Source organism: Neoarius graeffei, chromosome 9 (assembly GCF_027579695.1).
Source record: "Neoarius graeffei isolate fNeoGra1 chromosome 9, fNeoGra1.pri, whole genome shotgun sequence".
NCBI lineage: Eukaryota > Metazoa > Chordata > Actinopteri > Siluriformes > Ariidae > Neoarius > Neoarius graeffei.
The window spans coordinates 72,299,175-72,323,239 of record NC_083577.1 but is presented as its reverse complement, the minus strand read 5'-3'; the positions used below and the strand labels follow the sequence as shown (position 1 = coordinate 72,323,239).

The 24,065-nt window shown below is 41.5% G+C and overlaps 1 protein-coding gene across 1 annotated transcript in view; it reads right to left on the bottom strand.

Annotated features, from left to right (window-relative positions):
• Positions 1-24,065, bottom strand: part of lrp2a (low density lipoprotein receptor-related protein 2a) — a 211,697-nt gene that overhangs the window by 104,287 nt on the left and 83,345 nt on the right. Inside the window, exons 39-47 of the mRNA XM_060930575.1 lie at positions 22,741-22,929; positions 13,787-14,707; positions 9,750-9,915; positions 9,389-9,547; positions 8,966-9,255; positions 8,564-8,764; positions 5,148-5,171; positions 4,507-4,749; positions 827-952 (exon numbers count right to left, since the gene is read on the bottom strand). Coding sequence (XP_060786558.1) covers positions 827-952; positions 4,507-4,749; positions 5,148-5,171; positions 8,564-8,764; positions 8,966-9,255; positions 9,389-9,547; positions 9,750-9,915; positions 13,787-14,707; positions 22,741-22,929 — 2,319 coding nt within the window. The remainder of the gene's footprint in view (positions 1-826; positions 953-4,506; positions 4,750-5,147; positions 5,172-8,563; positions 8,765-8,965; positions 9,256-9,388; positions 9,548-9,749; positions 9,916-13,786; positions 14,708-22,740; positions 22,930-24,065) is intronic.

Sequence of the window (24,065 nt, the reverse complement as noted above, 5' to 3'; positions counted from 1 at the left end):
CTTTCGGATGCCTCCTGGACGCCTTCCTGGGGAGGTGTTCCAGGCATGTCCCCCTGGGAGGAGGCCCTGGGGAAGACCCAGGGCACGCTGGAGGGACTATGTCTCTCGGCTGGCCTGGGAATGCCTCAGTGTTCTTCCCGAGGAGCAGGCCGAGGTGTCTGGGGAGAGGGAAGTTCGGGCTTCCGTGCTCAGACTGCTGCCTCTGCGACCCAGCTCCAGATAAGCAGATGAAGATGATATAATATAATATAATATAATATAATATAATATAATATAATATAATATAATATAATATAATATAATATAATATCTCATCTCATTATCTCTAGCCACTTTATCCTTCTACAGGGTCGCAGGCAAGTTGGAGCCTATCCCAGCTGACTACGGGCGAAAGGCGGGGTACACCCTGGACAAGTCGCCAGGTCATCACAGGGCTGACACATAGACACAGACAACCATTCACACTCACATTCACACCTACGGTCAATTTAGAGTCACCAGTTAACCTAACCTGCATGTCTTTGGACTGTGGGGGAAACCGGAGCACCCGGAGGAAACCCACGCGGACACGGGGAGAACATGCAAACTCCACACAGAAAGGCCCTCGCCGGCCCCGGGGCTCGAACCCAGGACCTTCTTGCTGTGAGGCGACAGCACTAACCACTACACCACCGTGCCGCCCATAATATAATATACTATAATATAATATAATATAATATAATATAGAAATTGACCACTACTAAATCAGAAGGAACAAACTATCAATATACAGTGTCTGGTCATTGCATGTACATTACACTCTTATTACATTACACCCAGAACTTACCGCAGTGTGTAGGGCTCTCATCACTCATATCTCCGCAGTCATTATCCCCATCACACAGGTATGAACGTGGGATACAGATGTTGGTGCTCTGGCATTTGGTGTGGCCAGGCTGACAAGTCCTCTCAGCTAGAGAGCAAAATATCAAATGACAGTGTAATCTAATAAACAAGCAGGCCTTGACATCTTCAAGAATAAAAAATGATAGAGCGTCATGTTAAAGGAGAATGACCAATAAAGGGTGGTGTGGTGCCATTATAATGCCAAAGTTGTATATTTTAAAATAACAGAACATCCAGAAGTGACATGTTATTTCTCTTATACCACAGCAATTTGCCAACACTAATACAACCCCGATTCCAAAAAAGTTGGGACAAAGTACAAATTGTAAATAAAAACGGAATGCAATAATTTACAAATCTCAAAAACTGATGTTGTATTCACAATAGAACATAGACAACATATCAAATGTCGAAAGTGAGACATTTTGAAATTTCATGCCAAATATTGGCTCATTTGAAATTTCATGACAGCAACGCATCTCAAAAAAGTTGGGACAGGGGCAATAAGAGGTTGGAAAAGTTAAAGGGACAAAAAAGGAACAGCTGGAGGACCAAATTGCAACTCATTAGGTCAAGTGGCAATAGTTCATTAACATGACTGGGTATAAAAAGAGCATCTTGGAGTGGCAGCGGCTCTCAGAAGTAAAGATGGGAAGAGGATCACCAATCCCCCTAATTCTGCACCGACAAATAGTGGAGCAATATCAGAAAGGAGTTCGACAGTGTAAAACTGCAAAGCATTTGAACATATCATCATCTACAGTGCATAATATCATCAAAAGATTCAGAGAATCTGGAAGAATCTCTGTGCGTAAGGGTCAAGGCCGGAAAACCATACTGGGTGCCCGTGATCTTCAGGCCCTTAGACGGCACTGCATCACATACAGGCATGCTTCTGTATTGGAAATCACAAAATGGGCTCAGGAATATTTCCAGAGAACATTATCTGTGAACACAATTCACCGTACCATCCGCCGTTGCCAGCTAAAACTCTATAGTTCAAAGAAGAAGCCGTATCTAAACGTGATCCAGAAGCGCAGACGTCTTCTCTGGGCCAAGGCTCATTTAAAATGGACTGTGGCAAAGTGGAAAACTGTTCTGTGGTCAGACGAATCAAAATTTGAAGTTCTTTATGGAAATCAGGGACGCTGTGTCATTCGGACTAAAGAGGAGAAGGACGACCCAAGTTGTTATCAGCGCTCAGTTCAGAAGCCTGCATCTCTGATGGTATGGGGTTGTATTAGTGCGTGTGGCATGGGCAGCTTATACATCTGGAAAGACATCATCAATGCTGAAAGGTATATCCAGGTTCTAGAGCAACATATGCTCTCATCCAGACCTTGCATTTTCCAACATGACAATGCCAAACCACATACTGCATCAATTACAGCATCATGGCTGCATAGAAGAAGGGTCCGGGTACTGAACTGGCCAGCCTGCAGTCCAGATCTTTCACCCATAGAAAACATTTGGCGCATCATAAAACGGAAGATACGACAAAAAAGACCTAAGACAGTTGAGCAACTAGAATCCTACATTAGACAAGAATGGGTTAACATTCCTATCCCTAAACTTGAGCAACTTGTCTCCTCAGTCCCCAGACGTTTACAGACTGTTGTAAAGAGAAAAGGGGATGTCTCACAGTGGTAAACATGGCCTTGTCCCAACTTTTTTGAGATGTGTTGTTGTCATGAAATTTAAAATCACCTAATTTTTCTCTTTAAATGATACATTTTCTCGGTTTAAACATTTGATATGTCATCTATGTTCTATTCTGAATAAAATATGGAATTTTGAAACTTCCACATCATTGCATTTCGTTTTTATTTACAATTTGTACTTTGTCCCAACTTTTTTGGAATCAGGGTTGTAGTTTGCCGTTTAAAGAACAACAGCCCATGCTTTTTATCCATTTATAGTTACGTTTAATGTTGTGGAACGTTTGCCAAACTAGTTCCTGATATTACTTATCACTTACACTCACCAGACACTTTATTAGGAACACCCATACAATGCAGTTATCTCACCAGCCAATCCTTTGACAGCAGCGCAATGCATAAAATCATGCAGATACAAATCAAGCGCTTCAGTTAATGTTCACTTCAAACATCAGAACGGGAAAAATTCCAATCTCAAAGTTTGACTTTCTTTCACTGTGCCATGGGTGTTGGTTTGAACCAGATGGACTGGTTTGAGTATTTCAGAAACTGCTGATCTCCTGGGATTTTCACACACAACAGTCTCTAGAGTTTACACAGACAGAATGGTGCGAAAAACAAAAAACACTGAGTGAGCGACAGTTCTGTGGGTGGAAACGTCTTGTTGATAAGAGAGCTCAGAAGAAAATGGACAGATTGGTTTGAGCTGCCAGGAAGGATATAGTAACTCATATAATCACTCTTTACAACCGTGGTGAGCAGAAAAGCATCTGAGCATGCAACAGCAGAAGACCACATTGGGTTCCACTCCTGCAGCCAAGAACAGGAATCTTAGAATCAAGAACAAGTTCCTATTAAATTGGCCGGTGAGTGTATATTATAACATTATAACACCTATAAACAGTTGTTCCCTCATCATCCTCTTTTTTTTTTTCTTGAGGTTAATTGGACAAAAACATGCAGCTTATCACGTTAGAGAAAAACCGCAAAGCCCTTCGGCCGGAAGACTCTTTGTTGGAAAACTTTCAGGAACAGCTATATGTCTGACTGTTACAAAGTGATAACACTGGAAACTCCTTCCAAATAAATTATCATCTCTTCATAGGAAAAAAAAAAACCCCGATCAACATTTATACACATTTTTAAAAATCCATTAATGTCGAGCGTCCACCATACAAGGCCCTATAAATTAGCTGCTGCTATAGAAATAATAACATAGTAGAACGAGATATTTAAGAGTTATTCCACGAAATCGAGTCATACATGAGCTGATATAAGCCATGTACGATGAGATTGAGTGGAATAACTGTTTTATTGTATCCACATTCACTGGATTTTGAGAGACAGAGCATTTTTATTGTTATTTTTTGCAAATTCGAGAAATAAAAACTTTTTACAAAATGTGCGACAAAATAATTTCCTCTTAGAATATAAACAAACCGGCGAAATGACAGTAGCAATTTGTGAAAAATGTTATAATAATTTGTTCTTACCGTCAGATACTTTTATTCCATATTTTGTTGCTTTTTTTTTTTGTATTTTTGAGGTTTTGTTTTCCAGTAGAGTTTTTATTTCGTCCTCGGTTGGTTCAGCAACACGCGCTGCCATTTTGTTTTTCTCTACTCATGGTATATGAGGTGTATATATAGCCTTGTAGTAGAGTAGCCAATCAAAGCGCACGACTGCTCATATCCAGTGAAGTGTGGACAGAATAAAAACTGATATAAACACAGCCATGCTGTTATAGAAAATTAATCAATACCTTCTGACCAAGCAGAATTGAGAATTCAGCATTGCTGTGGCATAAGAATTAAGACTTCCTATATTAAAAGTAACATCTGTGGGATCTTGTATAATAGAAAAATTTGGCTATAGAGTTTTAAATATAGATTTTTTTTTTAAAGCATACTTTTCTTGCTCATTAAACTCTATTTCCACAGGGGATCAGACATCACATGCATACCACAATTGCGTTCGTCCGAGGTTCCATTGTCGAAGCAGTTATTGATGCCATTGCACACGTATTCCCGAGCGATGCAGCGACCATTGTTGCAGGTAAACTCTGTGTCTGGGTTACAGGGCCGAAACAAGCAGCCTTCCTCATCACTGTTATCACCACAGTCGTTATAGTGATCACAGCGGTAGTGGTATGGCACACACCGACCATTTCCACAGGTATACATGGTGGGCTCACAGGTGTGAAAAGCTGACAATCATAATCAAAGAATATGAAGTGTTTTTTTTTTCAAAACCATAAGCAACAATGAAACAAATCTACGTGATATTCTAGAGCTGTGATGTTGTACTGACTCTAGTAGCCTCCAATCCAAGAGTCTTTATTAGTGAAACATTCACAAGCAGACAGTCGAGATTTTCCAAGAAGGTAGCTGACTAACTTGTCACTACTATCAGTGGATAGGTAAGTTAGTTTACAAGCACTAGATATTACCTGAGAGAGAAATAAATGCTGCCACTTGTGGGACTGCATGCAAAAAAAGCAATGCATTTTCTAATGATTAGTCGTTTCTAAGAGAAGGTTATTAAATGCAAGCAAATCTATATTTCATCTAAAACAAATGTTCAAAGAAACATAATCATACACACCAAAAGCGAAATCACTCTTGAATCCTGGAGACAGAGACATCATATTGCATTAGGCAGAAAATGGCCGCACATTAGCAAGAAGACAGAGCAGAGACAATCGCAAGTAAAGACCACCCATGGGAAAAAAAAAAAAAAATCCACTGACAATAAATATTGAGAAAACTAGACACATATCATTAGGACATGCCAGACAGAGCTTTTAAAACAGCAGAATCACATGCCAAAATCAACGTAATCAACAACAGGTTACTTTCACACCAGGCGATTATTCACAACCACCAGTGAACATTTTAAAAATAATTTTTATGACAATATTGAATACCGAAATATCAGAAATATTTCATTGCCAATATTCCAATAATGCAATTTAGTATGAATGCACAGGTGATTATAGGAAATCGCACACGCTGATTGGTCGAGAAATTCGGACTATTAAACAATTATTCGCCGAAGGGGAAGTGAATATCGGTGAATAATAACTGAAACAAAGTCGAGGTTATTAGTCACTGATATTCACTGAGCCTGAGGTGGATAATTGTTTTAGTATAAATATACCGGTGATTATTTAAAAAAAAAACATCATAGTTTAAAAAAATAATTCATTTCAATCTTCAACAGTGGCATGCAAATGTAATAATGGCGCAGTGCAGACTTCTCATCTCATCTCATTATCTCTAGCTGCTTTATCCTGTCCTACAGGGTCGCAGGCAAGCTGGAGCCTATCCCAGCTGACTACGGGCGAAAGGCGGGGTACACCCTGGACAAGTCGCCAGGTCATCACAGGGCTGACACATAGACACAGACAACCATTCACACTCACATTCACACCTACGGTCAATTTAGAATCACCAGTTAACCTAACCTGCATGTCTTTGGACTGTGGGGGAAACCGGAGCACCCGGAGGAAACCCACGCGGACACGGGGAGAACATGCAAACTCCACACAGAAAGGCCCTCGCCGGCCACGGGGCTCGAACCCAGAACCTTCTTGCTGTGAGGCAACAGCGCTAACCACTACATCACCGTGCCGCCCGCAGTGCAGACTTATGTCACTTATCTATGCCAAGTCACATAAAATACTTTGTTTTGAAATAGATAAAATAAATCACCATTCCACCTTGGGCAGCACGGTGGTGTAGTGGTTAGCACGGTTGCCTCACAGCAAGAAGGTTCTGGGCTCGAACCCAGCGGCCGGCGAGGGCCTTTCTGTGTGGAGTTTGCATGTTCTCCCCGTGTCTGCGTGGGTTTCCTCCGGGTGCTCCGGTTTCCCCCACAGTCCAAAGACATGCAGTTAGGTTAACGTGGGGCGGCCTTGGGCTGAGGTGCCCTTGAGCAAGGTACCGAACCCCTGACTGCTCCCTGGGCGCTGTAGTGTGGCTGCCCACTGATCTGGGTGTGTGTGTGTATGTGTGTTCACTGCTTCAGATGGGTTAAATACAGAGGATGAATTTCACTGTGCTTGAAGTGTGCATGTGACAAATAAAAAGGTTTCTTTTTTCTTTCTTTAATAGTTTTAGACCAAACTTCGTAGCATTTTTAGTACTTTTAGGAACAGCATTTTCTTTCATAATTTGTAATTCTTCCTCACTTATGGTGACAGAGAGATTGGCCGCCATTTTGCCGAGTCACTCGAGGTGATTATCAAGAAATAGTCTGAATTTCTCAACCAATCAGCGTGTGCGAGTTCCAATAATCACCTGTGTATTTATACTATTTTTCTATAATCACCTCGAGCAACTCGGCAAAATGGCAGCCAATTGCTTTGTCATGGTAAGTAAGGAACAATTACAAATTACGAAAGAAAATGCCGTTCCTAAAAGCAATAAAGATGCTACGAAGTTTGGTCTAAAACTATTCAAGGTGGAATTGTGATTTATTTTATCGATTTCAAAACAAAGGATTTTATGTGAGTCGGCGTAGATAAGTGACACAAGTCTGCCCTGCACCTTTATTACATTTGCATACGGCTTTTGAAGTTTGAAATAAATTATTTTTTAATACGATTTTTAAAAATGTAAATAATCATCTGTGTATTTATACTAAAATAATTATCCACCTCAGGCTCAGTGAATATCGGTGAATAATATCTCTACTTCATCTCGGTTATTATTCACCAATATTCACTTTGCTTTCGGCGAATAATTGTTAAATTCCTAAAATTTTAGGGATATTTACTGATATCCAATGTAATATCCTACTTTAACACCTTAACACACAGTCAGATCACACAAGCAGTACATTTTCTGTTGATTTTCTGCTTCCGAAGCTTTACTGAAGGCAAGCAATTGCTTCACTGCCAGAGATCAGTCTTTCACATTAAAAAAAATAAAAATTTTATTTTTAATACTGTTAATACATTTAATCAAGACAGCAAGCCTTCAAGGCTAGTTGGTTAGCTTATACTATCAAGCTAGCAATGACAAGAGCATTGTTATGATTGCAGTTTGCAGTTTTTTGGACAAAAACACAAATGGTGTTCCAGCTAGAACTTTTCATTTTCTGGAGAAAAGAAAAACCCACGAAGTTTAAAAAGAGTCAAACTCAGGTTCTGCAAACTCATAGCAAGTGCTTTGAAAATGAGCAGACTCTTAAAGGAACAGTCCACCGTACTTCCGTAATGAAATATGCTCTTATCTGAATTGAGACGAGCTGCTCCGTACCTCTCCGAGCTTTGCACGACCTCCCAGTCAGTCAGACGCAGTCAGACGCGCTGTCACTCCTGTTAGCAATGTAGCTAGGCTCAGTATGGCCAATGGTATTTTTTGGGGCTGTAGTTAGATGCGACCAAACTCTTCCGCGTTTTTCCTGTTTACATAGGTTTATATGTCCAGTGATATGAAACAAGTTCAGTTACACAAATTGAAACGTAGCGATTTTCTATGCTATGGAAAGTCCGCACTATAATGACAGGCGTACTAACACCTTCTGCGCGCTTCGGCAGCGCATTGATATCTGAGCTTCGTATCAATGCGCTGCCGAAGCGCGCAGAAGGTGTTAGTACGCCTGTCATTATAGTGCGGACTTTCCATAGCATAGAAAATCGCCACGTTTCAATTTGTGTAACTGAACTTGTTTCATATCACTGGTCATATAAACCTATGTAAACAGGAAAAACGCGGGAGAGTTTGGTCGCATCTAACTACAGCCCCAAAAAATACCATTGGCCATACTGAGCCTAGCTACATTGCTAACAGGAGTGACAGCGCGTCTGACTGCGTCTGACTGACTGGGAGGTCGCGCAAAGCTCGGAGAGGTACGGAGCAGCTCGTCTCAATTCAGATAAGAGCATATTTCATTATGGAAGTACGGTGGACTGTTCCTTTAAATACCCCAAAAAGGTGACTGGATTAGAGCATGCATTTCAAAAATTAGTATTAGATTATGAAACTGTAGGTTAGGTTACAAGCCCAGCTTACCACACACTCTCTCCAGTTCATCACTGCCATCGCCGCAGTCATCATCATTGTCACATTTCCATGTCGCACGGATGCAGCGACCATTCATGCAGGTGAACTGGGCTGGCTGGCAGCGAGTGCCATTATCAGGGATGCAGTATTTGTTGTCAGCCAGGTACCAGCGACCTTCTGATGGACACTGGCACTCTGCCCCCTGAGGACCTGAACACAGCAAAATACCCATTACTAGGAGAAACAGACCTTATTATCTATAAATTGATTAGAATTTATGTTTAGAATTTAAACAGAGATTTATAATATGAATCAAATAAGATGAACAGTTAAAAGGACACTGAACAAATCGCATTTATCATTTATCAATATGATAAACTCGAATAAATAAGAATGCAAGTTGTTCATCACCTGGAGTGCAGATATGGCTGCAGCCTCCATTAAACTGCAGGCAAGGGCTGCTGCATTGTTGTTGTTTGCTACTGGACAGCACATGGATGTCCATAGGCCGGGATCGAAGGTTCTGAATCATAACCCTCTGATCCGAGCCATCATGCTTGTTAGCTCTGTAGATGCTACGTGTGTTCCAATCTGTCCAGAAAATGTGCTGTCCATACACAGTCATGGCAAATGGGTAAATAGCTGTGCTTACAATGACCTCACGGTTAGTGCCCGTCAGGGAACAACGCTCAATCTTCTGCCTGAACACACACAAACAAACAATGAAACAAAAAACGATTTGTGAACTGTGATTAAAAGCAAATGTAATTGGTTTATTATTTGGTAAACCCACAGTACAACAAAAATATAGGCAGAAATGATCCAGAAACGTACAAGCTGGCATCGGCCCAGTAGAGCCTCTGTTCATCATAGTCCAAGGTAAGACCATTAGGCCAAACCAAACTGCTGTTAACAATCTCAACACGGAAATTTCCACCCAGAGTTGCACGTTCAATCTTAGCATTGGTACCCCAGTCAGTCCAGTACATGTATCTAAGAGCAGAAGAAAATTCTTAAATAAGAATAGAAAGAAACAGGTAACACGATGAGCAATAATGATGGATCTGGTAATTAAAGGGCATTTTATTCATCAGAACCTCTAATGAAGCATGTAAGATTATAGATAGATAGTTTCATCATTCCGTTCCAATAATATTACTACAGTACATTCTGTGAAAGGGTGATAGAAACCTACCCACTACATGGGTCCAGCATGATGGCTCGTGGTCTGGGCACATGAGCTATCAGAGTCCTCTGTGATCCATCTACAGCCATGGAGTTGATGGTCTGATTAATGTAGTCACTGTAATAGATCCTCTTATTGATCCAGTCATAAGCAATACCATCAGGAGCACCCAGGTCTACATATACAGACGACATACGTACCATATTACTGAAACATACCCGTACTTGTCCACCTAGAGCTAGACAAAAAAAACCTGCATCTTGGCACGATGGTGTTAGCACTGTCTCCTCACAGCAAGAAGGTTCTGGGTTCAAGCCCAACAGCTGACAGGGGCCTTTCTGTGTGGAGTTTGCATGTTCTTCTGTGTCTGTGTGGGTTTCCTCCGGGTGCTCTGGTTTCCCCCACAGTCCAAAGACATGCGGTTAGGTTAACATGGGGCAGACCTTGGACTGAAGTGCCCTTGAGTAAAGCACCTAACCCCCAATTGCTCCCTGGGTGCTGTAGCGTAGCTGCCCACTGCTCTGGGTATGTGTGTGCACTCATTGCTGACGTGTGTGTGTGTTTACTGCTTCAGATGGGTTAAATGCAGATGACGAATTTCACTCTGCTTGAGTGTTCATGTGACAAATAAAGGCTTCTTCTTCTTCTAACCATTAAATTGCTCAAAAGTAAGACATTTTACTCTTATTACTGTTTCTGCAAAGCCAGATGAGAAACACCAGCTTAATAAAATTGAGGAATGTGTAAAGGACATTAGACACTGGATGCTTATTAACTTCCTTCTGACAAGACTGAAGTACTTGTACTAGGACCACATGCAGCTAGGTTTTCTGATTACATAGTAACTCCGGATTGCCTTTCTGTTTCTTCCTGTGCAGCAGTAAAAGACCTCGGGTGATCATTGACTCAGTCTTTCATTTGAAACTCATATCGATAACATTACCCGGATAGCTTTCTTTCATCTCAGAAATATTGCTAAGATCAGAAACATAATGTCACTATATGATGCAGAAAAACTAGTTCATGCTTTCGTTACCTCCAGGTTGGATTATTGTAATGCCTTACTGTCTGGATGTTCCAATAAGTGCATAAACAAGCTCCAGTTAGTTCAAAAGGCAGCAGCCAGAGTCCTTACTAAAACTTGAAGATATGACCACATCACCCCTGTCTTATCCACACTGCATTGGCTCCCAATCAAATTTCATATTGATTATAAAATACTACAATTGACCTTTAAAGCACTGAATGGTCTCACATCGCAGTACCTGAACGAACTTCTGGTCCTTTATGACCCACCATGCCTACTTAGATCAAAAGGTGCAGGCTATCTGCTGGTACCTCGTATAGTGAAGGCTACATCAGGGAGCAGAGCCTTTTCTTACAAAGCCCCACAGTTATGGAACAGCCTTCCAAGTAGTGTTCAGGACTCAGACACAATCTCAGTGTTTACGTCTAGGCTGAAAACATATCTGTTTAGTCAAGCCTTTTGTTAATAGTTTTTATGAGGCAAAGGTATAGATCTGGAGGGTCCTCAGACATAGAGTGTTTTGGTAAACTGGGCTGTATGGATGCTGTCAGTCCCCCACTATCACTCACTCACTCGGGTTTGTTGACGGTGTATACCCCTTTTCCACCAAATCAGTTCCAGGGCTGGTTTGGGGCCAGTGCTGGTGCTGGTTCACAACTCATTCAACTTGCGAGCCAGCTGAGAACCAGTTTGCTTTTCCATAGCTCGCGGTGCTAAGCGGAGCCACGTCATTACGTCGCTGTATACATCATTATGTCGCTGTATACGTCAGTTACGGCGCTACATTTACGTAAACCTTGGCGCGAATATCAAAGCAAAAACAACACGGAAGAAGCAGCAGCAGCAACAACAACAATAATAATAATAATGGATGACTTCGCATTTGTACAGCTGCTGCTTCTCGTCACTTAAAAATGGCGACCTTTCGCGGTCTTGTTATTGTTGTTGGTCTTAACAACTCCGCCCCCCCCCCGCTGACGTAAGCGGTTCTTTCCTCTGGCCCAGCAGAGAGTTGGTGCTAGCCTGGAACCGGTTTTTCTGGCCCCAGAGCCAGTTCTTTGTCAGTGGAAACAGAAAACCCGGTTCCAAACTAAGCACTGGCCCCGAACCAGCCCTGGAACTGCTTTGGTGGAAAAGGGGCAGTAGTGGCTGGCTGCTTGATGTCCAGGGGTGCCCTCATGTCTGTGTTACCTTCTGGCTCTCCCCTTTTAGTTATGCTGTCATAGTTAGTTTTACCAGAGTCCCTGCTTGCACTCAGTGCAAAATGTATCCTGTTCTTACTCTTTAGGAGACATTGGGCACCTAACAACCTGTGTTGTCCCACCCCCTGTCTCTTCCCTCTGTCTGTACCTCTGAGTTACATGTCGATCCTGAGACACCAGTAAGATGCTGACCCTTCTGCTCCTCGGACCTGCCTGATCCATCCTGGTGCCTTACGTCTGGCTGGAGTCTCATCTCATTGCTCCTGTGGAGGACGGCCCCATATGGACAGTCGAAAGTCGCACTTGGAAGACGCTCTGGACACTTACAGTAATGCTTTTATGTCTGAGGACTACAGTTGACTTGCTAACTTTAGGACTGCAGTTGTCATGAACAGTTTTGCATTCAAGTCTCCATCAATGAACAGTTTATAACATCAACGAAACAGACTTCATGTTAAAACTATAATGATTTTCCTGGTTTCACAGTTATACTTTGTGACTCTATAGGACACAGTTATAGAAGTGAGTTATTTATAAATCACGCTTTCTGTTATCACCCAAATGAGGATGGGTTCTCTTTTGAGTCTGGTTCCTCTCGAGGTTTCTTCCTCATGTTGTCTGAAGGAGTTTTTCCTTGCCACCGTCACCACAGGCTTGCTCATTGGGGATAGATTAAGGATAAAATTAGCTCATGTTTAAAGCCTTTAATTTTCTGTAAAGCTGCTTTGCGACAATGTCTGTTGTTAAAAGCGCTAAAAAATAAACGTGACTTGATTTTAGAACCCTGTTCTACAACAATATGACCAGATTATTAATATCACTCTAGCACTAACTTAAGATAAAAAATGATTGGATAAATATTTGCATATACATTGTTTTAAATATTTCTGTCATTACCTAATCAAAATCAAGGACTGAATAATTTCTGCCACTAATTTTCCTAATCCCCTGTAGGAAACAATGCCTAAATCAACCACAGAAGTCTCTGCCAATGTAACAAATTGATGGCAATAAATAAAATTACAATAGCAACTAGAAAAGCACTCGGAGAGCGCAGACCTCCGCCAAGAATCTCATCTCATCTCATTATCTCTAGCCGCTTTATCCTTCTACAGGGTCACAGGCAAGCTGGAGCCTATCCCAGCTGACTACGGGCGAAAGGCGGGGTACACCCTGGACAAGTCGCCAGGTCATCACAGGGCTGACACATAGACACAGACAACCATTCACACTCACATTCACACCTACGGTCAATTTAGAGTCACCAGTTAACCTAACCTGCATGTCTTTGGACTGTGGGGGAAACCGGAGCACCCGGAGGAAACCCACGCGGACACGGGGAGAACATGCAAACTCCACACAGAAAGGCCCCCGCCGGCCCCGGGGCTCGAACCCAGGACCTTCTTGCTGTGAGGCGACAGCGCTAACCACTACACCACCGTGCCGCCCTCCGCCAAGAATCCTTTAAAAAATTCCGGGATCCAGACGGTGATCCGGATCACCGCCAAAATTTAATGGATTGTTACTTGTGCCCAGTCACACCTCTGGAAAAAATTTCAGAGCAATCCGTTCATAACTTTTTCCATAATGTTGCTAACAGACAAACCAACCAACAAACAAACAAATAAACCAACGCTACCGAAAACATAATCTCCTTGGTGGAGGTAACTAGTGATTCTGCCCCATTTCAGATGAACTGATCATTATTAGACTTTGAGACACAAAACATCTGTTGCATGCACTATCGCCACATTGTGAAATAAAAAAGAAATAAATACAGAAGTAAATAAAGTGCAGAGTGTTTTGCTTTACAGTACCTGAAGCCACCACGGTAGCAGATGAGGTAGGAGATGATAAGCTAATGTAGCTGATCTTGCTCTGCCCTGCTCCAGAGCTTTGGGTGAAATAAATCCTGTTGTCCAACTTGTCATAATCCAGTGCTACAACGGTCCGGGCCACGGTGACCATAGGAAAAGGCAGGGAATGGTCTTCGGGATCTAGCCGTAGTGAACGAACCCTACGCTCTGTAGTGTATATGAGGTAATCATCTCGAGACACCACACAGGTCATGCCGTCCACAGCCAGGTTCCCAAAGGCGCATGCACACTTCCTGGTCTGACTGCCAGGCAGTGCAAAGCAGAAATGAGCACAGTCTCCATTAGACACCAAACACGGATTGTTATTAAGCTCCTGTGCTGACCAAGGCTGCATCCTCTGGTCAAAAATGGTGATGTCTCTCAGCATATTAATGTTGTCTCTGATCACCACTGGTTGGTCAGTGTTTCCTGGTTCTTTACTGGCCTGGAAAACTTTTTTCAGGTTCCTGTCCACCCAGAGGATGTTATTCTCAAACACAGTGATGCCATAGGGAGTTGGGTAGCGACTTCCATACCTTACAATCTCTGTTTCACCTCCATCAGGCCGAATCCTTGCAATCATGTCCAGTGAATCGTCCACCCAGTAGACGTACCCATTCCTGTGGTCCAGAGCAAGCCCCCTGGGTGTGATAATACCAGATGTGACCAGCACGGTCCGGTTGGTACCATCCAGGAAAGCTCTTTCAATTTTGGGGTTTTGACCATAGTCAGCCCAGAAGAGGAATCTGTTTTTTGGGTCAACCACAATGTGACGAGGCATGTCCACCTGGGTCTTCAGGAGAACACGGCGAAAACTGGTGTTAAGTCGAATAACTTCAATGTAGGTCTCTGTCAAGAAGGCATTTGTGAAGTACAAGTTCCCTGTTCAAATACAGAGAAAATCATTTATAGTGTGTTCAGTTGTGTTAATTAATAACTATTATAACTAACCTGATGACTATGTTATTTGTACTAATAATCAATACAAATACTGCAAAAAATATGGAAGGTTGATGGATTATCCCTCTTGATTTCTTATCTTTTAGTTCACAGTTCATTAGCACTCTGGGATGTAATTAGGGTGAAGGTGAAATCAGATTGGCAAGATGAGATCAACTTTGTCATATTCACTTTATAATTTTGTAACCCGTCATCGATCAATCATTACAAAATTGCTGACTGAATCTAAGGAATTTTGGCTTTTGCATGTTTAAAGGTGGTAATAATGAAAAGTACATCTTATCGTGTTACAGCTCAGCATTTTGGTTCCTACTCCCCTCCAATTCTATCCACAGTATCACCATGTTGTATCTATTTGAGAGAACCAAAGCCCTGTGTTCCAAAGACTCCTGCGAAAAGCAAAGAACTACATAGCTGAAGCACAATTTACCTCTTTCAATGTTTTATGTTCATATACTGATGGATATTTACAGACAGGTGACAAATTAAAGCAAAAATGGTGGCTCTCTTATATGTTTATTGACATGGTTTGGGGTGTCTAGTCCCTTTAGAAGGAAGTTAAGGCCCGGTCCCACAATACCGATAACTATAACTACACCTATAACGATAACTATAAATAAATCAGTCCCCTGCAGTGTACCGGTATGTGGTTGATGGTCACACCAGATTGATAGCAAAACCTATAGCCCAGACCTGGGTTTATCAGTGAGATTGCTTCTGGAGCGATTTTTCCAGGCCTGAACCTGATCCGATAAAGCATCTGACCAATCAGGTAATTGTTTACATGTGACGTTGTCTGAGCATGTGCTATTTTTCCTCAGGCATGTTTGTACATCCTTGTTGCATCATGAAGTCACGGAATACGGATTCACGGAAAATAAAAAAATATAATACAAAGTACAGATCTTTTATTCATGGATATGTGATTTTCTGTGAAACATCGATAGTAAAATAATAAAACAAACATATAAATGCAGGTAAGATATTTTAATTATGACATTCAGCAGTGGCGGCACGGTGGTGTGGTGGTTAGCGCTGTCGCCTCACAGCAAGAAGGTCCGGGTTCAAGCTCCGTGGCCGGCGAGGGCCTTTCTGTGTGGAGTTTGCATGTTCTCCCCGTGTCCGCGTGGGTTTCCTCCGGGTGCTCCGGTTTCCCCCACAGTCCAAAGACATGCAGGTTAGGTTAACTGGTGACTCTAAATTGACCGTAGGTGTGAATGTGAGTGTGAATGGTTGTTTGTCTCTGTGTCAGCCCTGTGATGACCTGGCGACTTGTCCAGGGTGTACCCCGCCTTTCGCCCGTAGTCAGCTGGGATAGGCTCCAGCTTGCCTGCGACCCTGTAGAACAGGATAAAGCGGCTAGAGATAATGAGATGAGATGAGACATTTTTTTTATCCGTGATGCATCATCTGTATGAAATCCATAACCAATCTGTAATATACTGAAACGTCCGTGACCGATCCGTAAATTATTAGCATCTGTGATGCATCCGTATTAAAATCCGTAACCACTCCGTATTTTGTACCCTTTTTTATTATATTTCTGTAGTCCGTGACCTATGCATATTTTGTCAACCACCGGAGTATGTGCATGGGTTGTTTTGAAGTCCAAGCTATATAGTATGACCCGGAATAATGTGCTACTACTTGGAAAAAACTTCCATGACTATTCCTAAGTTGCATGCGTTTATTTCCCTGAGTGTCAGGACCAACCAATATTATAGTCAGGATTATAGTTGTGGTGTGACTGCTCCAGACTGGAACTACATTCAGGCATCGATATAGTCACAGTTGTAGTTATAGGTATAGTTATAGTTATCGGTGTTGTGGGAGCGGGCCCTTATACTGACTGATCACCTGACTGATCCTATGATCTCACATTTCTTCTAATGGAAGTGTTTTCTTCAAAGATAACCCTGCCCCATCCACAGAGCACAAGAGATCAGTGAATGATTTGATGATTATGAACATGCTGTAAATCATAAGCTATGGCTTTAATAGTTACCACAAACAGAAACTGAGAGAAAATCTTGGAAGAATCGTGTTTATCCCTCCAATATCCTTCCAAAGACTTGTAGAATCTATGCCGTAGTACACTGAAGCTGTTCTGGAGGTGTGTAGTAGCCCAGCAGCTTAAAGGAGATACACAGAACCATGGCCTCACTTTCGTTTATAAATGCCTTGAGACCTCACAAATGGCACAGGAATAGTTTTAAGCGTTAACAATAAATCTAATATAGTAATTTTTACGATTAAAGTGATTCATATACAACCCCGATTCCAAAAAAGTTGGGACAAAGTACAAATTGTAAATAAAAATGGAATGCACTGATGTGGAAGTTTCAAAATTCCATATTTTATTCAGAATAGAACATAGATGACATATCAAATGTTTAAACTGAGAAAATGTATCATTTAAAGAGAAAAATTAGGTGATTTTAAATTTCATGACAATAACACATCTCAAAAAAGTTGGGACAAGGCCATGTTTACCACTGTGAGACATCCCCTTTTCTCTTTACAACAGTCTGTAAACGTCTGGGGACTGAGGAGACAAGTTGCTCAGGTTTAGGGATAGGAATGTTAACCCATTCTTGTCTAATGTAGGATTCTAGTTGCTCAACTGTCTTAGGTCTTTTTTGTTGTATCTTCCGTTTTATGATGCGCCAAATGTTTTCTATGGGTGAAAGATCTGGACTGCAGGCTGGCCAGTTCAGTACCCGGATCCTTCTTCTACGCAGCCATGATGCTGTAATTGATGCAGTATGTGGTTTGGCATTGTCATGTTGGAAAATGCAAGGTCTTCCCTGAAAGAGACGTCGTCTGGATGGGAGCATATGTTGCTCTAGAACCTGGATATACCTTTCAGCATTGATGGTGTTTTTCCAGATGTGTAAGCTGCCCATGCCACATGCACTAATGCAACCCCATACCATCAGAGATGCAGGCTTCTGAACTGAGCGCTGATAACAACTTGGGTCGTCCTTCTCCTCTTTAGTCCGAATGACACGGCGTCCCTGATTTCCATAAAGAACTTCAAATTTTGATTCGTCTGACCACAGAACAGTTTTCCACTTTGCCACAGTCCATTTTAAATGAGCCTTGGCCCAGAGAAGACATCTGCGCTTCTGGATCATGTTTAGATACGGCTTCTTCTTTGAACTATAGAGTTTTAGCTGGCAACGGCGGATGGCACGGTGAATTGTGTTCACAGATAATGTTCTCTGGAAATATTCCTGAGCCCATTTTGTGATTTCCAATACAGAAGCATGCCTGTATGTGATGCAGTGCCGTCTAAGGGCCTGAAGATCACGGGCACCCAGTATGGTTTTCCGGCCTTGACCCTTACGCACAGAGATTCTTCCAGATTCTCTGAATCTTTTGATGATATTATGCACTGTAGATGATGATATGTTCAAACTCTTTGCAATTTTACACTGTCGAACTCCTTTCTGATATTGCTCCACTATTTGTCGGCGCAGAATTAGGGGGATTGGTGATCCTCTTCCCATCTTTACTTCTGAGAGCCGCTGCCACTCCAAGATGCTCTTTTTATACCCAGTCATGTTAATGACCTATTGCCAATTGACCTAATGAGTTGCAATTTGGTCCTCCAGCTGTTCCTTTTTTGTACCTTTAACTTTTCCAGCCTCTTATTGCCCCTGTCCCAACTTTTTTGAGATGTGTTGCTGTCATGAAATTTCAAATGAGCCAATATTTGGCATGAAATTTCAAAATGTCTCACTTTCGACATGTGATATGTTGTCTATGTTCTTTTGTGAATACAACATCAGTTTTTGAGATTTGTAAATTATTGCATTCCGTTTTTATTTACAATTTGTACTTTGTCCCAACTTTTTTGGAATCAGGGTTATAGGTAGCAGTCTGAGTGAATGACCTTGACATCCGTAACGTCACAGCAGGAAGTCTACTGGTCTCATCGCCATTTCCGCTATACTAAAACACAGAGCTGACTGCAACTCCGATCATCCATTTTGAGTTAATTTATCACCATGCCTTGTAGATGTGTTGCTGGTAGTTGCAGCAACATGACAGAAGGTGGATTTACATTGCATTCATGGCCCAAGAATGTTCAAACTGCAAAGATTTGGACGCGTTTTGCAAGAAGTTCACGGGCACATTGGGCGGCTACGAAGTGGTCTCTCCTCTGCTCTGCACATTTTACTGAAGACTCGTACGAGACCTCTGATCTGTTGAGGAGCGTTGGCTATAAGCCCATATTGAAAGAGGGTGCAGTCCCAACAATTAAATAAAACTACAAGAAAAAGAAAGTATTTATTTATTTAAAAAAGGAAAGTAAGCTCAGTTGCACCAGTTCTCCCGGAGTGTGAGCCGAGGGTTGTTGGTAAAACCCGAGATGGAACAGGACATATTATCGCTCAGGCAGTGACCTCCCCGCGGTTGTTGCTAAAACTGGTGACGTCCCACCCCATCCCGGGTTTTAGTAATTGCCTGAGCCGAGCAGTAATGGTGGAGTACACAGTATGGAGAAAATGGAGAATGAGTGGCGCAGCCATCTGATTTCTCTGCTGGATATTGCTGCCGTCTCACCCTTATGTGGAAGAAGCAAATGAACGGAGAACTGAACAAATAACTGAAAGGCAGATTGTTTCAAAACAATCAACCACAAACTTGGCCTTCCAGAAGCGAGAACACAGACGGGTAAGCTCCGACTCTCATTTGGATACAAAACAACAAAAACACATTGTTTCCCTGCATTTAGATTAATACGTGTAACTTGTATTGTGTGTTTAAGTTACCGGTATAAGATTATTTAATTTGCTTCAGAATGTGACTGTCTCAGTTCATCTGATTATTTAATTAGCCTTTTACATTTTATCAGTGAAAATGCATGCATGTACATGTATGTTGCATAAGTTATAACACCCATCCTGTTTTAATGACAGTCAACCCACAATCAATGAAGTCAAATCAGTCTTAGTTGAGCAAGTCGGTAACGGTATTTCTTACTTTCACCATAAATTTTTATTTATAATGACTTTGGTCTATAGTTGTAAAAGGCCTCGGCCTTAAAACCGGTTACCGCTGTGACGTCACACACTCAGGGCTGGCTGGCTCAGCGGGGCAGCTCGAATGACGACTTTCCGGTCGATTTTAACTCTCAAAAATATATTTTTTTTAAATTCCCATTTATGCAGCATACAAGAGTCAAGGATGGAGATACTATCCACTCAGAAATTTATTTAAAAATAAAGGTTCTGCGTATCTCCTTTTATAACACACTTAATAATTTCCTTCAATTTGTCATAATCATAATCAATGTCAGTTGTTAGTGATGCTGTTTTTCTGTGCATCTATGCTGTTGAAATGTCATGCAATTAGTTATGTAGAATAGCAATGTAGACTGAGGCTGAGAGAAAATCTAATATGGAAATGAAAAGAAAAAAATAGTAAATGCAAATAGTGAAAGTATATTATAATGCCTAAAGTCACTGGACACTATAAAACTCTCAGTCAAAATTCACTTTGTATATATGTTATATATTTGTATAACACTTTGTAGCAATGGTATATATGGTATATATTTATTTATGGGGATAGTTTATATCTTCATATTTACAGGGATAGGTATGTAGTAGATATTTATTTTTGTAATTATATATTTATATAGATATTTATGAAGTGTATATATATATGGTATGCAGTATATATTTATTTTTGTAATTATATATTTATATAGATATTCATGAAGTGTATATATGGAATATATCTTTATAGGTGTATTAATGTAGTTTGGATTTCGAGGTAGTTAAAAAGGGGTGGGAAATTAAAAAAGTATTGTACTTCTTCCCACTCCTTTTTCGAACAATGTGCGGTGTTTTGTAATGTCTTTGCTCTTTATGTTATTTTATTTTTTTTTTTTCAATTTCTCGTTTTCTTTCTTTTGTATGTACAAATAGTTACATACATTTTTATACATGTTCGAAATAAAAAAAAAATAAATTCATTCATTCATTCAAAATTCTCATTCAACGACTCCACTGTACAACCCCGATTCCAAAAAAGTTGGGACAAAGTACAACTTGTAAATAAAAACGGAATGCAATAATTTACAAATCTCAAAAACTGATATTGTATTCATAATAGAACATAGACAACATATCAAATGTCGAAAGTGAGACATTTTGAAATTTCATGCCAAATATTGGCTCATTTGAAATTTCATGACAGCAACACATCTCAAAAAAGTTGGGACAGGGGCAATAAGAGGCTGGAAAAGTTAAAGGTACAAAAAAGGAACAGCTGGAGGACCAAATTGCAACTCATTAGGTCAACTGGCAATAGGTCATTAACATGACTGGGTATAAAAAGAGCATCTTGGAGTGGCAGCGGCTCTCAGAAGTAAAGATGGGAAGAGGATCGCCAATCCCCCTAATTCTGCGCCGACAAATAGTGGAGCAATATCAGAAAGGAGTTCGACAGTGTAAAATTGCAAAGAGTTTGAACATATCATCATCATCTACGGTGCGTAATATCATCAAAAGATTCAGAGAATCTGGAAGAATCTCTGTGCGTAAGGGTCAAGGCCGGAAAACCATACTGGGTGCCCGTGATCTTCGGGCCCTTAGACGGCACTGCATCACATACAGGCATGCTTCTGTATTGGAAATCACAAAATGGGCTCAGGAATATTTCCAGAGAACATTATCTGTGAACACAATTCACCGTGCCATCCACCGTTGCCAGCTAAAACTCTATAGTTCAAAGAAGAAGCTGTATCTAAACATGATCCAGAAGCGCAGACGTCTTCTCTGGGCCAAGGCTCATTTAAAATGGACTGTGGCAAAGTGGAAAACTGTTCTGTGGTCAGACGAATCAAAATGTGAAGTTCTTTATGGAAATCAGGGACGCCATGTCATTCGGACTAAAGAGGAGAAGGACGACCCAAGTTGTTATCAGCGCTCAGTTCAGAAGCCTGCATCTCTGATGGTATGGGGTTGCATTAGTGCGTGTGGCATGGGCAGCTTACACATCTGGAAAAACACCATCAATGCTGAAAGGTATATCCAGGTTCTAGAGCAACATATGCTCCCATCCAGACAACGTCTCTTTCAGGGAAGACCTTGCATTTTCCAACATGACAATGCCAAACCACATACTGCATCAATTACAGCATCATGGCTGTGTAGAAGAAGGGTCCGGGTACTGAACTGGCCAGCCTGCAGTCCAGATCTTTCACCCATAGAAAACATTTGGCGCATCATAAAACGGAAGATACGACAAAAAAGACCTAAGACAGTTGAGCAACTAGAATCCTACATTAGACAAGAATGGGTTAACATTCCTATCCCTAAACTTGAGCAACTTGTCTCCTCAGTCCCCAGACGTTTACAGACTGTTGTAAAGAGAAAAGGGGATGTCTCACAGTGGTAAACATGGCCTTGTCCCAACTTTTTTGAGATGTGTTGTTGTCATGAAATTTAAAATCACCTAATTTTTCTCTTTAAATGATACATTTTCTCAGTTTCAACATTTGATATGTCATCTATGTTCTATTCTGAATAAAATATGGAATTTTGAAACTTCCACATCATTGCATTCCATTTTTATTTACAATTTGTACTTTGTCCCAACTTTTTTGGAATCGGGGTTGTACTATACCCAGGTCAGACCATAGCACAGCCACCAAAATTCCTCAGTTTAACCTCATACTCCAGAAGATTAGCTCTTCCATGCCATCAGCTGAGTGGTGTAACCCAGTAGAAAAGCTGCTTATGGTCATTTTATATGCCATCAAATTGAAACCCTAGACACACTTTGACTTCTGAACTCTTCTAACATGTTCCTCACACTCAAGCAAAAGATGCAGAGAGCAGCGGGTCCTGTAACAGCTTATCTCTTCTGTGAAGGTTATATACTGTGATTGCATTCCACTGTTAAAGTATAGAATGAGATTAAAAACAACCACACACCTGCTGCCCAGTCCACAGCAATGCCTCGGATCCCGTTGCGTCCAATCCCATAAGTGACAACGCTGCGGAATCGAGATCCATCAGGCTTTATCCGGCGGATACCATTCCGAGAGGCAACAGTACTGCTAAAGTCACACCAGTACAGGAACCCAGAGGGCATGTGCACATCCACATGTAGAACATTTCGACCTGTGGGACACACATGTATACTACTACATTGGCTGAATATACAAACCGGTTGCATTCACACTTCGGTTCTCCTATCTTGCATCTACACACTTCAGTAATTTAATCAGGTAAATCTATCCATCCATCCATTATCTGTAGCCGCTTATCCTGTGCAGAGTCACAGCCACGCTGGAGCCTATCCCAGCTGACTATGGGCGAAAGGCGGGGTACACCCTGAACAAGTCGCCAGGTCATCACAGGGCTGACACATAGAGACAAACAACCATTCACACTCACATTCACACCTACGGTCAATTTAGAGTCACCAATTATGGATGTCTTTGGACTGTAGGGGAAACTGGAGCACCCGGAGGAAACCCATGCAGACACAGGGAGAACATGCAAACTCCACACAGAAAGGCCCCCGTCGGCCACTGGGCTTGAACCCAGGACCTTCTTGCTGTGAGGCGACAGTGCTGACCATTACACCACTGTGCCGCCCCAGGTAAACCTATCATATTCCAATTCTTGACTGTAGCCCATCTGCTACGCACAATTTGTCATCCCTCCTCTACCTTGTCCGTCAGTACACTGGGGTGATCAGTAAGTAGATGGACTAACAAGGTAATAATTAAGTGGCCAATAAGAATAGACAATGCTATTTGAAATAAAAATAAAACACCACATCAAGGGCCAAATAAGGCTAGGCACAAGGGCAGTTAAGGCAAGGCAAGGAAAAATGGATTGTGGGCTAAAAGTGGCACAACCACATTTAAAAAACGTTGACTAAACATCACCCAAATGTAAAAATAGTTGTGCACACTGGAGTTTTGAGGTGAAAGTGGCTCACATGTGACCATCAAAGCTGAGTTGTGGTTGTGGTGGAGTTAATCGCTCTCATTCCACAGCGATGTGCGAACCAGCCAAAGTGGTGGATTATGGGCTATCGATGGGCCATTACTCATTTGCTATCAGTGACGCAATGCTACTGTCCCTGATACACACACACACCAATGCAGAACCCACCAAGATACCACTCTCATGTCTGTATCACTGCAGTGTTGAAAATGGTCTAACATCAAATTAATATCTGTTGCATCAATGGTGGCTTCCAAAGATGGATAAAGTAGGAGGGGACTAACAAATTGTGTATAGAA